General features: G+C 47.0%; 1 protein-coding gene across 2 annotated transcripts in view; it reads left to right on the top strand.

Annotated features, from left to right (window-relative positions):
• The window catches only part of DYM (dymeclin), a 334,338-nt gene extending 324,552 nt beyond the window's left edge, over positions 1 to 9,786 (top strand). For both annotated transcript variants that reach the window (XM_045021710.1, XM_045021709.1), the window contains one exon: positions 7,164 to 9,786. In XM_045021710.1, coding sequence (XP_044877645.1) covers positions 7,164 to 7,313 — 150 coding nt within the window. In that variant the 3' untranslated portion in view covers positions 7,314 to 9,786. The remainder of the gene's footprint in view (positions 1 to 7,163) is intronic.
• The last annotated feature ends 7,063 nt before the right edge of the window (positions 9,787 to 16,849 follow it).

The raw sequence follows: 16,849 nt of genomic DNA, 5'->3' as shown, positions 1-16,849 counted from the left end.
GCAGTCCACTAAACAGCCATGGATAATTATACTTCCCTTACAGAGGCTGGATTTGAATTAGTGAGCTAGAAGTGAAAAGCTCCATATCTCATCATCAACCCAGTGAGCCATCCAGTGTCCACTGCTTAGGTATTTAATCAAAGTCTGGTTACAGCTGTCATTACTTATACTCATTTTATGAAGACATAACGAAAATTGCATGCCGTAACTGCAAACCATAGAGACACTGACAAAAAACATAGATATCTAAAAATCTCATCATTGACATCTAAATTTTCAAGCCAAACCTGAAAAGTTTTCAAGAAAAAAGTTCAGTATGACAGTGAGACAAATTTGATTGCAATGGGTTATAATTCTAATCCTTAAATTGATTATTTAATTGCTATAGTAGTCACAGTTGATGACAGCACTGATCAGTTTGAAGAAAGTCTTGATGAGAAGATCAACACAAGACAGCTATTGGCAGAAAAATTTAACACCATCAGGAATATTCTACACTTTCCTTTCAACTGAGAGAAAGTGGTATAGGGAGAGCTGAACATCTCAGGCATTGCTGTTAATATTTCTTAAGCCATGACTTGTGGGGAAGAAATATAGTTTTGTTTACCTCAGTAGAAGCATTTATAATATTTTCTGTTTTTATCCTTTCATTCCAAAGGATCCCAAACCACTTTAATAACATACATACTCAACACTGAAGCCCAACCACCTCTGGCATGGCAGGTGGCAGCCATTTAAGGAGTTGTCTATACTAGGAAATTTAATCATGCTTTAAATATGAGTTTTAAGCATTGAGTTAGCTGGTGCAAAACTGAACATGATTTGGCCTTGTCTACGCTGATCACAAAATCAGGAAATAATTAGGGGGAATGGAGAGGATCAGCAGGATGGAAATTTGGAGGAAGGTAATTCTTAGGATGAGAGGTCAACATACCAGAAGAATCCTTGAGACACAGGATGCCAGGGATAAGGTAGATGAGGAAGACTTGAGAATTTGGATGTCAAGAGGGAACGCAACACGGGATTTGGTGAAAAGTGAGGGGTGCTAATGGGCAAGAGATTAAGGGGGTAGTAGGACATGGAGGAGGCCGGTAGGTTTTGGGAGTGGGTGGGGAAGGGGTGACACTTCAGGGAACTGAGGATGGCATGAAAATTGGGGATACCAATTGAGAGTGAAGGAATTCCCAGGAATCCTGAGGGTAAACAGGAAAAGAGAAGTGCCAGGAAGACTGTAGGAATGAAGAGGAATGGGGGATGCCAATAGTTGAAAGGAAACCTTGGGGAGCATCAAGAGAGGATGAAGAGGGGATGTGAGGCAGATGACAGGTCACTGGGAAGATCCCGCCATGAGCTTTCTTGGTGAAATCTATGGGAAGACATGAAAATAGGCACAGCGGAGGTTGTAAGCAAGCAGAACGTGGGTTGGGGATGATGGATGAAAGACAGGGCATTTGGAATTAAGGAAGGAGAGAGTGAAGTGGGAGACGAAACACTGGGAAGAAGAAGTCTGGAATGCTTAGCAGAAGGAAGAAGAAAATTTTGGGTTAGCACAGGCTGAAAGGATGTAGTAAGGAGGAGAGATTTCTGGGGCATAGTGATGGCATTGGACAGAGTAGAAAGTGGATAATTGGAGGAAACAGGAAGGAGAGGAGAGAGACGAGGATGAGAGATGAAAAGATTTGGACTGAACAGACTGGGAGGAGTAGAAGAGATTGGGGAGATTTAAGAGAAGGGAGGACATTGTTGGGGAGAGGAGGTGGAGGGAATGAGATTGGCTTGAGGCTGTGGGAGGGATTTGAGGAGGAAGCTGCTCTGCCACAGACTTTCCTGAGTGAGCAAGTCATGTGAGCCATGTCTACACTACAAAATTTTGTCAACATTTGTTACGTCAGCTTACAGCCATTGCAGTTATTATATTGCTTGTGTGTGTACACACTGCGCTCCTTGTTTTGGCAGTGTGCGTCCACCAGGAGCACTTGTATCAACACAGAGTGCAGGGTACCGTGGGGAAGTATCACACCATGCAACTCGCCACCATTCTCAGGGTGTTTGGGGAAGTTTTTGCAATGCCTCAAGGGACCGAAACAAGTCGCTCGGGGTGACTTGGAGCGTGGGTTCAGCTTTACATAAGGCAGTGTTCTCCATCCCATAATTTCAGCTGAGTCCCGTAATATTTCACACCTCTTTTCAAAATCCCTGCAAAACTGCGTGTCCCTTCTCACTGTCTGCCATCTGTGACAGAAGCATAGAGCCTGCACGGCTCTGGACTATTGTCATGGGCGTCACAAGCATGAGGGGTCTGATCCTGCAGTATTAGCAGAGCTGCAAGAGGAGCTGTAGGAAACATGATAATTCCTTGGAGGCTAGATTGCTGTGGGACATAGAAAGAAACAATGCAAGATTGTTGATGGCCCTCGCGGAGCAGCTGGAGATGGTGGCGTGCTGGATCTGGGGCTGAGAAACAAGCACTGACTGGTGGGATCGCAATATCATGCAAGTTTGGGATGACAATCAGTGGCTGCAGAACTTTCGGATACACAAGGACACATTCCTGGACTGTGTGCCAGACTCACTCCAGCACAGGAACACCAAAATGAGAGCTGTACTGACAGTTGAGAAGCGAGTGGCGATTACACTGTGGAAACTTGCAATACCGGGTTGCTACCAGTCAGCTGGGAATCAATTTGGAGTCAGGAAATCCATTGCAGAGGCCGTTATCATGCAAGTGTGCAGGGCCTTTAATTGCCTCCTGCTATGCAGGACTGTGACTCGCAGCAGTGTGGAGGACATAGTGGAGGGATTTGCAGCAAAGGGCTTACCGAACTGCAGTGAGGCGATAGATGGCATTCATATCCCTATTTTAGCACCAGACACTTTGTCACAGAGTACATCAACAGAAAGAGCTGCTTTTCTATGGTAATGCAAACACTGGTGGATCAGCGGGAATGCTTTACCGACATCAATGTGGGCTGGTCAGGGAGGGTGATTTACAGACGCATCTTTAAGAGCTCAGGACTGTTCAGAAAGCTGCAAGCAAGGACTTCCTTTCCCAACCAGCAGATTACCACTGGGGATGTTGAAATGCCAACATCCTGGGAGACCCAGCCTATCCCTAGCTCCCATGACTCATGAAGCCATACACTGGCCACCTCGACGGCACCAAGGAGCCCTTCAACTCCTGGCTCAGCAGGTGCAGAATGACAGTTGAATGTGCCTTTGGTCATTTGCGGAGTCACTGGCGTTGTTTACTTACCCATGGACACTGGCTGAGGTGGGATGTGACCAACCAGACGCAGCCAAGTCATCTCTAGTCGCAGGCCATGAGGAGCAGGTCCTTAAAAGGGGAAGGGGCCCTGTGCTCAGGAGTGCACTCACAAGCTTGTACCTCCCGTGAAGGCCCTTTGCCTGGACCACCTGGCCAGAGGCTTGCTGCGTTGCATTCCTTTGTGCCTCGAGAAGACTTATCTTCATCACACCATCCATCGCTGTGCTGTGGGACACTTACCTTGAAAGATCCTGACATCTCCAGTGCCAGGCCTGTCCTGGGAGTGTGAGTATGCAAGTGTGACTGTAACCCCCTCCCCTTGAGCTTAGCTATCAATATAATAAACGTGCTGCTCTCTGCCAAACTCTGGTGGGTCAGTGGTGGTGCGGTCTCCACCAAGGATGGCATGCAGCTCTTTGTAAAGGTGGCAGGTCTGTGGCTCCTCACCAGTTCAGTTGTTGGCCTCCGTGGCCGCTTGGTACATCTGCCACAGCTCCTTGGCTTTCACACGGCCCTGCTGCTTGGCCCCTGTTGTAGCCCTTCTCCTGCATCCCCCAAGCAATCTGCTCATAGATATCCACCATTCTGTGGCCAAATCAGAGCTGTGCCTGCACAGCCTCTTCTCCCCACAGGCATAGGAGATGCAATACGTCTTCTCTACTCCAGGCAGCAGCACGTCTGGAGCATGTAGCCGGCATGATCAGCTGGGCGGCTGCACTGAACAGTGGCGAGAGCTGCTAGGTGTGCTTGCCAAGCTGGGCAACCAGGAAAAGGAATTCCAAAAATGCACAGAGTTTTAAAGAGGAGGGGCAGCTTCCTGTGTACATGACCCCTGGGCCACGGAGTTCACAACAATACCAGAGCGGTCAGTGTGGAACATTATAGGGCAGCTCCTGCAGGCCAGTAATGGTCAGCATATGTAACACAGTGTCTACCCTGACACTACGTCAACCTAATTACATCAACCTTGACTCTACACAGTCGAGGAGGTGGCGTTATTAAGTCGGTCCAGCAGGGCACTTACATCGGTGTGAGTGAAATTTAAGTGTAGAAACATTCACAGCTAGGTTGACGTAAGCTGCCTTGCGTTGACCTAACCATGTAGTGTAGACCAGGCCTTAGTCTCTCTGTGGCTCGATTCCCCATCTGCAAAACGGGGATAATACTGTCCGGCTAACAGGGGTATTGGGGAGAAAAATATGCCAGAGACTGTGGGGCACTCAGATACTCCATAATGGGGACCATATAAGTACCGAAGATAGCTCTGTCTTAGGCCTTATCTGTACTAGGATCAGAACCAAACTAGTTAGAACTGTATTTAGGATTGTAGCTCTCTCCATCCTGATCCCACTGAGAGCAGAGCCATAGTGTGCCAGTCTAGAAGAGGGTGTCAGCACATTCTGACAAAGCGCAGCGCACAGCGAGGTGGGATTGGCATTGCTTTCAATATACTAAACCTGACACATTATACAAGCCCAAGAGCATGGCTCTGAGTGGAGCTATGGAAGGGCTGTTCGCTTTTCTGTCCATCTACAAAATGTTCCTAATACAACACACTTCAAGCCAAAGGCCAGACTAATTTGTGGCTTGTTGGAATCACAGTATAGGATGGCACTGCTTGCATCAAACTACTATATGACATTTGCGGTGATGACAACACAGGGAAATATCTGAAATCATAATTTCCATGTTTTTGTTGCTCCCTAGAGCACAAATAAACAAGATGAATAAATGTAAATAACCCTGAAAGCCAAGTGGCCAAGAGAACTCCATTCAGCAGAGAGAAATTCCGATGGGAAGAGACTGTTGGACCAACACGAGGAAGCACTGACAGTCTGAGCTAGAGAAAGGTGATAAGGTTCCCTTCATTATTAATGGGCAAAGAAGCTTCTAAGCCATTGTCATACTTGTTCTAATCGTGTTGCACCACGGCAGTTTATTCTTAGCCTTAGCCACATCCTTATAAATAATGAAATGGGCCCTGTTTTATCTTACCCCAATGATTACTGTAATGTGGCTTTTATCTGCATCCCTGCCAGGCTGTTGACACAGGCAACATTTAGAAGCAGATAAAATGAATGAATTGCACAATATAAAAATAGGGTCGGCTCTTCCCAAAAAAAACCCATGCTTATTGATAGTCAGCTAATAGCTGCCTTGTTAGGAACTGTATATGCCGGCTTTTGGGTGGGCTGACTTTCTGTGCTGTACATTACACTGTAGGAGGGAAGAGAGACAAGAGACTGGAGACTGTGACACAGGCTAACTGAGGACAGGCTGCATGGCACATGCATGCTGTGTTAATTCTGGAAAGTGTTTTACCCTCAGATGGTACAGCAGAGCCCCAGACATTGTGGAAATGATTGCATGCAGTGTAGTTGTAGCTATGTTGGTCCCAGGATATTAGAGAGACAAGGTGGGTGAGGTAATACACCTCTACCTTGATACAACACACGACCCAATATAACACGAATTCGGATATAACGCGGTAAAGCAGTGCTCGGGGGGAGGGGGGCGGGCGGGCTGTGCACGCCGGTGGATCAAAGCAAGTTCAATATAACATGGTTTCACCTATAACACGGTAGGATTTTTTGGCTCCCGAGGACAGCGTTATATCAGGGTAGAGGTGTATCTTTTGTTGGATCAACTTCTATTGGTGAGAGAAACAAGGTTTCGAGCCACACACAGCTCTTCTTCAAGTCTAGGAAAGGTAGTCTGAGCATCACTCTGCCTTGAATGGTCCCTTGGAATATGTCCTAACTACTTGCACTAAATAATCTGTCCCACCTTGCATTTACTGTGACCCTGAGTGCCTGTCCCAGACCTGAAGAAGAGCTGAGTGTGCCTCCAAAGCTTTCTCTCACCAGCAGAAGATAGTCCAATAACAGATATTACCTCACCTACCTTGTCTCTCTAATTGTGGAAATGATACAGTTTGGCCAATAATCTGGGGGAGGAGGAGTTATCTGTGTGTAAGGATAACAGGGTAATAAGGCACTCAGATGGGAATAGTATGAGAACTTAGATTATAGAATGGAATACATATTTAATGCATTTCAGCTGAAGGCCTCAAATGGCTTTACAAACAATTGAATTAAACCTCACAGCAGCCCTGTGAGATGGATTAGTACTATTCTCTCTTTAAAGATGGGGAAACTGAGGCACGGGAAATCAATGACTTGCCCAAAGCCATAAAGTGAGTTAGTGGCAAAGCTAGGAATAGTGTCCAGCAGTCCAGGCACCCAGCCCCTCTAATCTAATCACGCTTCTTTCCTCAGACCACACTTCCTGGAAGGAGGGAGATAGCTTCTGTACTGGAGACATCTGTGTATAGAACAATCGTTAAAAATTGGAGAAATAAGTCAGTTTATCAGAACATTCCTGAAAGCAAATCATAAAGTGTCATACATATTCCTAGGGCCTGTCAAAATGAGTCTCTTCCCAAGTTGCTGTGGACCATTATAGCATCATTCATTTTTGTATTGACTGAAATAGCCGGGTCTCCGTGTGCATGGACAGCAGTGTTGACGTGGGGCTTCTATATCTTACAGTTTTCCTTTTCACAACTTTTCATGTTTATAAGGTTCCATCTTCTTAGCGTTAGTTAATGGCCCATCTCGTGTGTCACTCCTGGAGATCTACTGAAGCAGCCGGAGAGAGGTGTGTAACCAGCAGCAAAGGGCTCAATACAGCGCGTGTCAATGTAGCATACATTTAAAAGGGAAAACTCAGCTGGTCTCTTTATCCTCCTTGTTCAATGTATTTTGCTTTCAGGTCTGATGGTTCAGTTCCCTTAGAGCTCTTTTTATCACCACACCTTACTTGAGCTCTGATGCAGTCTCCAGGTTTACAAATTGATGCAAACCCTCACTCAACAGACTTTTGTTTCTTGTTGCAGAAATTCCCAGAACTGAAGTTTAAGTATGTGGAGGAGGAGCAGCCTGAAGAATTCTTCATCCCCTATGTCTGGTCCCTGGTGTACAATTCTGCTGTGGCCCTGTACTGGAACCCACAGGACATCCAGCTTTTTACTATGGACTCTGGCTGAGGGAGAGCCAGCTCTGCTCTGTCTTATTACAGGTGAAGAAACTCAAAACTGCGTGTGAATATGTGACCCCTCCCAGCGTGCACCCTCTAAACCCGAAGCTTAGTGAGAATGAAGCTTGCTACTATTGTACAGAGCGACTTTGACATTTTGGTACCAGACTGCAGCAGACACACTGGGAGCAGATTGTGGTGGGGGAGAGAAACTGAAAAGCTTGGTTGCAAACTTTTATTTCTATTTTGTAAAACCTAGAGCTTATCCAAGGAAAATGAGGCCTTAGACATGCAGTGTGATGTTACCGCCACCAAGAAAACTGATAGCTTTTAAAACTGAAATGGGGAAAAGAGAAAATAGAGGGTGTTAGTTGATTTGGAAGTGGCATTTATATTCTTATTACCTTTGACTTCTTTGAGTCAAAGTCTTTGAACACAATCATTTTCTACAATGGACTGTTCATCTCACCAGTACCATGTTTCCTCTCATGGCCATTTATTTTGGTGACATTGTAATATCTACAGTCTCTAAAATATCCATATTAATGCCATCTGAGTGAACTAGGCCGCATTTTAATCAAATGATGTTTCTAGACAGAGAGGATATTGTGGTATGTGGGGGAGGGTTTTCAACTGGGAGACTTTTCTTTTGAAGAGCTATCAAAACACTTTTGATGGTTAATACTCTTTATGGGGCTTGAATCACTAGCTTCCAAAGGAAAGTCCCTCACAGACTCACATTATGGTACTTCTGTACAAAAGCTTTTCCTGGAAATTGACCACATAAACAAATCTCCAGAGAAAAGTGTTTAAGTTTGTAAAAGTAGAGCTATGCCACATAAAAAGTTTGTGCACTTTCAGCAGCGTCTGATGGGAATCCCTGGTGAAGCTTTATGTTAAAAATCCCCTTTTTGCTGCTAAAGGGATTATAGCAGAGATGTGGATTTAACAGAATGTGGAACGCTTCAAAATGAATGTTTTAATGTATTCTTTCCTGGTGTACCTAGCGTAATGAAAACAATTCAAATACTCTCTCTGCAGGTAGAAAACCAAAAGAAATAGGTGGACATTATTTTAACAGAATGTCTTTTTCGCCCCTGCATATCAAGGATCTGTTTGTCTCTGGGACAAGCTCCTGACAGTGTTCACTTCCACATGCTAACAGAAACTCCTGCTACACCTTGGGCTGCTTGGCGGAAGTCTCTGTCACTAAATCAAGTGTACTGCATGCCAAAATATAAAGATAAGGGAGTTCGTTCTTACACATATATGGCAAATCCCTCAATTCACTGCCTGACCCAGCATGTTCTGATTACGGACTCGGAGGATAGTGCACATTCGCTTTCTCACACAATCCTCTGAGTGGCTTTAAACAGAGTTTCCTGTGCTCGTTTTTCTTTTGCTGAAGCAGCTGGCATTGTCCTTTTTTTTTATCTGCTTGTTTGGAAGCAAAGTCCTTTTGGACAAATGGAACTGCTGGGTTTTCAAAAAACTCCTTTCCCTATGTAATTAAAACTGTAAGTACAAAGAGCCGTGCATAGCATAGGCATTCCTAGCGCTTTCGAGTAGCAGTAGTTTTGGGAAGAGGCGACATGAAGACAGGAGCTGTGACTCTTTTGAGTGTAAAATATGGGAAACAATTGAACTGTGACTGAAGATATGGGTGTTTGTGCTACCTTTTGGGGTGGTTTGGTTTTTTACCTCTCTGAACAAAAGTCAAAGGGGAATGAAGGCTTCTGTGTTTGTTGTAGTGATTTGTAATTTTACCTTTAAATAAAGACTAGAGTGTTTGTGATCCAGGAGAGGTGCACAGCCCTTAGAATGGTCATTCTAACGGTGCACTTTGAAACTGTGGATTCCGAGACTAACTGGATGGTTCAGTTCTTCAAGTGACTTAACCACACTGAGAATCTGGTCTTGCCAAGTAAAGCGCATCCTCCACCCCCACTGATTTTAGGGTAGCTGGGGACATCCAGGACCTCCCGGTTATTGGCTGGTGTGTCAACTTTGAGAGAATCTGATTTTCTTTAAAAGAACTTTGTATAAGCATAAAGCAGCAATCTGATATAGACAGGTCAAACAAGACACTGAGTGGATGAAGGAGTTGCATGTAATAATTTCAGTTTGTCCTCATAATGACATTGCACTAACGTAAACGAGAAGCGTGCTGGTTCCAATGCCATACTTTTCTTGTGCAGTTAATTCAAATGCAATGTGTATGGAGCCAGCAGGTTTGTAACAGCGGGAGCCAGAATCCAAAGTTGAAGCAGTAGAGCAAGCCAAGGTTTATAGTGGAATCCATCCTGGTATGATTGATGCTTTCAAGTTTCCGAGCATTATACAGGTATAGAAATGTCTTGGAGTCTGCAGTCTGATGCGTTCACAAATACTCGATTTTCCTTCTGATCTGTAAAGTACCACCTGAGGGAGCCTTTTCATTATTTTTGTGTGAAAGATTTATTATGTAGTAATAAAAAAAACAAAAACCTGAACACAGACTGTTGTTCTATTTGTTTTGCATAGTAATTACTTACTGCACATAACACTTGGTCCCAGAGTGTTTGGATTTTCTTTTGAGACTTCACATGCATGCGGTTTTATAACGTTATCAGTGGTTTCCAATACAGAGAACTAGAGTTAATTTTACTAAATAGGAGATCATTTAAATCCTGCATTTAATATGAGAAATTAAATTGTGGTTATTCTTTCCTATTGCTCCTGGACACACAGTTTCAATAGATGACCTCTCCCCTCCTTGCTGTCTTCTTACCAGAATCTCAAGCCATATCTACACTACAGAGTTAAGTCGACTTAAGTTTTGTCAACGATCATAAGTTGCATTAGTAACATCAGTGGAGCACGTCCACACAACACGCCTTGTGTCAGCTGAGCACGTCCACAGTCGTTGCTCTTGCATCGACAGAGAGAGTGTTGCATCGTGGGTAGCTATCTCACTGTGCGACTGGTCACCCTTTGCCGCTGGGAGCTCTGGGAACGGTGGGGTCGCCGCCAAGGTTGGTGTGCTGCTCCCTATAGAAGTGGCACGTCTTCAGCGCTGCATCAGAGTGCCAGCTGGCCTCCCTTGCCTTCTGGTACACCTGCCTCTGCTCCTTGACTTGAGCGTGACACTGCTGCGTGCCCCTTTCATGCCCATTCTCCTGCATGCCACTAGCAATCAGCCCATAGGTAGGGAAATTCCTACTGCTGGTGTGAAGCCGCGACTGCACAGCATCCTCTCCCTGTATAGCTATGCTGTTGCTGGACAGGTACTTTTCATATACTGTATTAGCTTTATATGGTTTTATTGCAAATGAATTCTTTCAAGTATCCATGCTTAAAAGTGGAAGGCACTGTAACCACCCACGCACTGTACATTCACTTGTAAGCACTCAGATAAATGAAAGTGTCATTATCAGTGAATCGCTCCAAGTCACAAATCAAATACACTCCAGAATAGCCAAGCTGGGACAATTTGAATGAAAGATTTAAAGAGAGAGAGATTTTAAATGCTGCTGAAACACTGCATTAATCCTTCATCGTCACTTTAAAAACTGCCTTAAAATTAATCCAGAATGAACGAGACTTGGCAAGGCTGATAAAATGTTCAGCTGTACATGACGTTTTCACCGAATGGCTTGGCAAACTCAATGGCAGACTTCGATCTTTCTGAAATTAATATTTGTGCTGTTGAAAGGTGCCAGATTTGACAGCACTGGGGAAAATGGGAGCCCTCTATTTCAGTGGTTTTCAAACTTTTTTTCGGGTGACCCAGTTGAAGAAAATGGTTGATGCCTGTGACCCAACGGAGCTGGGGATGAGGGGTTTGGGCTGTGGGAGGGGCAGAGGTGCGGGGGTGAGGGCTGCAGGGTGAGGCCAGAAATGAGGGGTTCAGTCTGTGGCAGGGGGTTGCGGTGCAGAAGGGGGTCAGGGCTCTGGGCTTGGGGTTTAGGCTCTGGGGTGGGATTTGGGGAGAAGGGGGCTCTGGGTTTAGGGGGGCTCAGGGTTGGGGCAGGAGGTTGGGGTGTGAGAGGGGGTCAAGGCTCTGGGGAGGGCCAGGGATGAGGTGTTTGGGGTACAGGAGGGGCTTCTGGGTTTGAGAGGGCTCAGGGCTGGGGCAGGAGGTTGGGGTGCAGGAGAGGGTCAGGGCTTTGGGTTGGGGGGTGCTGGCTCTGGGGTGGAGCCAGGGATGAGGGGCTTGGGGTGTAGGAGGGGGCTCCAGGTTGGGGGGGCTCTGGGCTGGGGCAGAGGGGCAGGACTCTGGGCTGGGGGTGCAGGCTCTGGGTGGGGCCGGAGATGAGAGGTTTGCGGGTCAGGAGGGGCTCCAGGTTTGAGGGGGGGCTCAGGGCTGGGACACGGGGTTGGGGTGTGGGGTTGGGTCCCGCCTGTCCTGGCACCGCAGACTGTGCTGTGCCCCGGAAGTAGCCAGCAGCAGGTCCGGCTCTTAGGCGGAAGCTCACAAGCAGCTCCACGCAGCTCTCGCCCACAGGCACATGTGTATGACACTTTGATTTGTTTTCAGGAATGTTCTGATAAACTGACTTATTTCTCCAATTTTTAAAGATTGTTCTACACACAGATGTCTCCAGTACAGAAGGAGCCGGCCAATGGGAATGCAGAGCCGATGCTCGGGTGGGGGTAGCGCACGGAGCCCCATGGCCCCCCACCTAGGAGCCAGACCTGCTGCTGGCAGCTTCCAGGGCACAGCACAGGGTCAGAACAGGTTGAAACTAGCCTGCCTTAGCCAGGCAGCGCTGCTGATGGAACTTTTAACAGCCCAGACAGCAGTGCTGACCAGAGCTGCCGCGACCCTTCTGGGTTACCACCCGCAGTTTGGAAACCACTGTTCTGTTTAGTCAGAGAGCAGCTTCAGACTGAGCAACAGCAGAATAAGGTTGACTACATATTCAAGTGTGATTGTCTAACTCCTCCCAGGACTCTATGAAATCCTCATGGTCCCCACTTCTAGCCTACAGCTCCACCCTAGAAAGATCTCCACTAGCAATGAGAGGACAGTTCAATCTCCTATCCATGCCCAGTCATTTCTTGGCTTATTTAACGCTACTTGCCAGCAAGGCTGCTACTGATCTATGATGAGGATGCTGATCTGACCTGGACCAAGACCACCAACCTGAGGCACCAAAGAGTAGTCAGACGATTTTCATTCACTACCAACCTGGTCTGGATTCAAACTGTGACCTAAGAATAGCAAATGATCTTACCAGTTAATGCTTTTCATCCCAAAGTGTTTTACCAAGCAGTGTGCAAACTGGGGGGTCGCTTCATGCTGGACTGAACATCAGACCAGTGAAGAGTGCCATGCAACCTTCAACCAGCACAAGGGGGCAGGACCTTACTTTTATATTCATCTGAAAGCTCCGATCTCCTACCCCCCAGCCTTTACATTACATACACATGAAGGCTTTAATTTTAAAAATCAGTCACCTAAGAGCTGACTGGAAGTGGCACCTGAACATTTATACACTTAAGAAACTCTCAATACCAGGGGCCGTTTACACATTCTTCAGTACTGTAATATTATAGGCCGCTTAGCATGCTAGGTGATCTCCATCCCTGTATTAAACATGCCCATTCATTGTTTTTGCAAAACTTGCACTTTCTGCTTTGGAGCCATTCATCATTCCATTCTGTAAACACCTTGGCAACAGGAATCTAATTTGTATTCCCCCCCGCCCCTCGTTGCAAAAACATCCATTATGCTCCATCCCCTCAGCAGGACTGGACAGGAGAGCAGCACCACATCCCCTAACATCCACCTCTGAACACTTCTAACCTACTGCAGCAAATTTGAAAGAAGACTGGAGAAACAGAAATGAAGCCACGCTTAGGAAATGCAGGGAAGGAAACAACTTACCTTGGCATTTGTGTCACCCATGCTTAATGTTATCAGTTTCTGTAGTCCTCTGCTACTGTGCAGGGTGATTGCAAATTCAGTAGATTTACTAAGCACGCAGGTTGCTGCTTATTTTTTATTTATATGTGTTATACAAGCATTTTGAGGCCTCAACAGGGATCGAGACCCCCTTGTCATATACACAGTAAATACCATTTAAGTAGATAACACAGACAAAGGGTGGGATAAAGAAAGGATTTTCTCTCTTTTATAGATGGGGAAATTGAGGCACAGAGCAACTAATTGGTTTGCTCAAGGTCAAAGAGAGAGGCCTGTTTCACAGCCAGGAATTTAATCCAGATCTCCAAAGTCCTTAACCACAAGATCGCCCTTCATTTTATTAACACATTGACTTGCCCATCACCTTTAAGGAGGAACAGGGGTTTTGTCTATCTTGGTTTTATAGAATCCTAGAAATGTAGGGCTGGAAAGAACCTTAAGGGCTAGTTTAGTCCAGCCCCCTGCACTGAGGCAGGACCAAGTAAATCCTAGACCATCCCGAGCTCTAATTTATTTGTCTAACCTCTTCTTAAAAACCTCAAATGAAGGGAAACTTGAACTTTAGATAAATCAGGAAAGTCCACGGAGAGAGGTACTTGCAGGAAAACACAAGGACAAGCAGCAGTTCCAGCGACCAGCCCGGGCGGTAAGAGGGAACTGGGGGAGCGGCGTGGCCCTATATATCAGCACCATGAGGGCATGACTCCAGGGAGCCCCAGAGCCGCCCTGACGGATACCACTGAGGGCAAAACTTGCCAGTGGCAGTGCTCGGGGCGTACAGACTTACATTGGAATGGACATGAGTAGGGTGACCCGATGTCCCGATTTTATAGGGACAGTCCTGATTTTTGGGTCCTTTTCTTATATAGGCTCCTATTACCCCCCACATTTGCTGTCTGGACACCCTAGACATGAGCAACACTTGGGAAGTAACCCGTTTTTTAGTGCCCTGAGTGGGCTTCCATAGAACAGGGGAGGAGCACTGTGTGCGTCACTTTCTCCGTGACGGAAACAACTGTCTCCATAGGCAACCAGCTAAAGGGGAAGACATGTGACCTCCCCACATGTCTCCTCCCTGCCCCGCCCCCAGCCCAGGACCCATGTCCCACATTACCTGAGGGGGGGAGAGGCTCTGGGAGAGAGCCGGGCTGGGAAGGGGCGGCAGCCTGCTCCCTGCCCAGGCTCAGCTTCTGGGGACAGAGGCCGACTCTGAGCATGCCGTAGGGAGCCACAACCGTGAGCAGAGCAACCCAGACGTCGAGAATTGTGGGAGGTGCTGCTATCAGTAAGAAATTTTCCAGTCCAGTACCTTGGCACTGGCCCTGGGGTGCCCAGCAGCTCTCTCCAAATCTCTGACAATACAGGGGCATGGGAACCAGGCTGCCAGGGCTTCCCCCACCCCGCAGCCACTGCCCCTGGAATCCCTAGAAAGAGGAGTCCTCCCAGCATTACGGGGGTCTTGGAAGAATTAATGTACCTCCCCTTCCACCCAGGTGAATCTTCCCTGGCCTTCCCCATCCTGCTTCTGGTCGTCCCATTCCCCACCCATAGTTCCTTGCCCTTCTAGAGGAGGCTTTGATGTATCTGGGTTGCTGGGATGGATGGTGGCTGGTACCACCTCACCCCACCCCCCACACACATCTGTGAGCCTCATATTAGTTCCAAATGAACAAAATAGAAGTTAACATCAAAAAGAGCCTTCTAGGCAGCCTAAGGAGCTGGAGCGTCTCTAGGGAACAGCATGTAGGGACCCAGTGAGGCCAAGGTTTGGGAATTCAGAGTACATAATGGATCACCTCGGTCATTTCCCAAGCCACTGGGAATTGAAGATAGTTCACAGAGTCACTAGAAAGATACTTTTCCTTCATGAGCAGCAAAGTCTTGGTTTTGGCCTGTGACTTCCAATGTTATGTGCAGGCCCAAACCAAAACCCTGGATCCAAACTGTGGGGAATGGTGTATGCAGACGCTACCCATCTGGGCAGTCTGTGGGGCTTGGAACTGCTGCTCATTCTATAGGGGGAAAGCCCCACCCCTGGAATCCTTCCTGGGTTTCCACTGGGTATCCCTGCCAGAGGGAGTGATCTGAGCCTTGCCCAGCCACTTGGCCCATCTGTGGCATTACAGACGACTGTGCAATGTGGTGGAGACATAGCTAAAAAGTTGTTAATTTACAAGGATAAACAGAGCTGCAATGGTGGAGCCTTAGCCGTCTGCTTTCCTAGAGAGGCTGCCTGCCCTATAGGGTGAGTCATTTGAATTACTATGAGAGAGACACTTCCTTCTTGCAGGTGGGAATGTAGCATATGGGGTTACAGCAGAGAACCCCTTAATGCTTAGCAATGTGTTTGCCTCGTGGATTGTTCCTGCTCCTGTAATATCATCTAAAAGTCAGAGAGTGAGCAAGCATCCCAATAAGGGGAGCGTTATGTGGAATTCTGAACAGGCATTCCTCGCTTGGGACAATGCACACAGATTATGGCTTGGAACTCAGATATGGGAAACATCTTCCTTTTATTTTGCCCCTTGGCTGGTGACGTTTCCAGCAACTTTATCCCCGGTTAGAAAAGAATGTCCCCTCTGTTCATTTACAAAATTAAGTTACTACAAAAGAAGAACAAAACAACTTTATTAAACACTGGGAGATTTAAACGGGAAACATCTGTCCACTTCCTGCTGCTGCTGTTTGCATCCCATCAGCCGATGCTCCATGACATCCTTGGAGATGCTTCTCTTCTAAAAAAGGATCCTCAGTCTCAAAAAGCAACAGACGTACTATATGCTGGCATGGTCATTACAGTAACTATGCACTGGGATGCCTGGGGTTGATCTCATGGATAATTTGTCTCCATGCAGACACTGGGTGAGCCCAATCCTCTTCTGTTTTTATTGCTCATGAACTCAGACAAATATGGTAATTACCTGCTGCCTTTGTTTTACGGTACAGCACGCACCAGGAGAGAAACCACTTCAGAGGCAAGCTGTAGTCATTAGCCATGGGACCTCAGGGCTTGGAGTGCTGAGCCACCTGCCAGTCTCCTGAAGTCAACAGAGACAAGTGAGGGCCATGGCCCTGCCCCCTTCTTCCTGCCGGTGATGTGGGGCAGTGCTATCTGCCACAAGTCCGTGCCTCCAACCACCCAGCTTCAACACTCTCCATTCTGCCCAAAACAGGTGCCCTGAGCTGACAGCCAAGCCCCTCTGCTGAGCCCCTACCACCAGCTCCTCGCTTTGGTCACACGTGCCAGGAGGAGCAAGGCGAAGAATCATCTCAGATGTGGCGGGAACGTGCCGGGGCAGTCAGTAGCTCTCCCATGCTGTCGGCAGGGTGTCGATGACGGAGGAGAGCCAGGCAAAGCAGGTGACCAGTTTCAAATCTCCATCCATTCCTGTTAGGGTGACCAGATAGCAAGGATGACAAATTGGGACAGGAGGTGGGGGTAATTGGCAGCTATATAAGACAAAGCCACAAATATCAGGACTCTCCCTATAAAATTGGGACATCTGGTCGCCCTAATTCCTGTATAATCTCCCTCCAGCCTATTGCTGAAACCTGGTGGATTTGCATCGTCCAGAGCTTTACAATGGGAGATGCTGAAGAGGAACCCAGGGGCTGCAGGGACTTAGGGGTTGGTG

The sequence above is a fragment of the Mauremys mutica genome, chromosome 6 (genome assembly GCF_020497125.1).
Source record: "Mauremys mutica isolate MM-2020 ecotype Southern chromosome 6, ASM2049712v1, whole genome shotgun sequence".
Taxonomy (NCBI): domain Eukaryota; kingdom Metazoa; phylum Chordata; order Testudines; family Geoemydidae; genus Mauremys; species Mauremys mutica.
The sequence above is the reverse complement of the archived record's forward strand: the minus strand, read 5'-3'. Positions and strand labels throughout refer to the sequence as shown.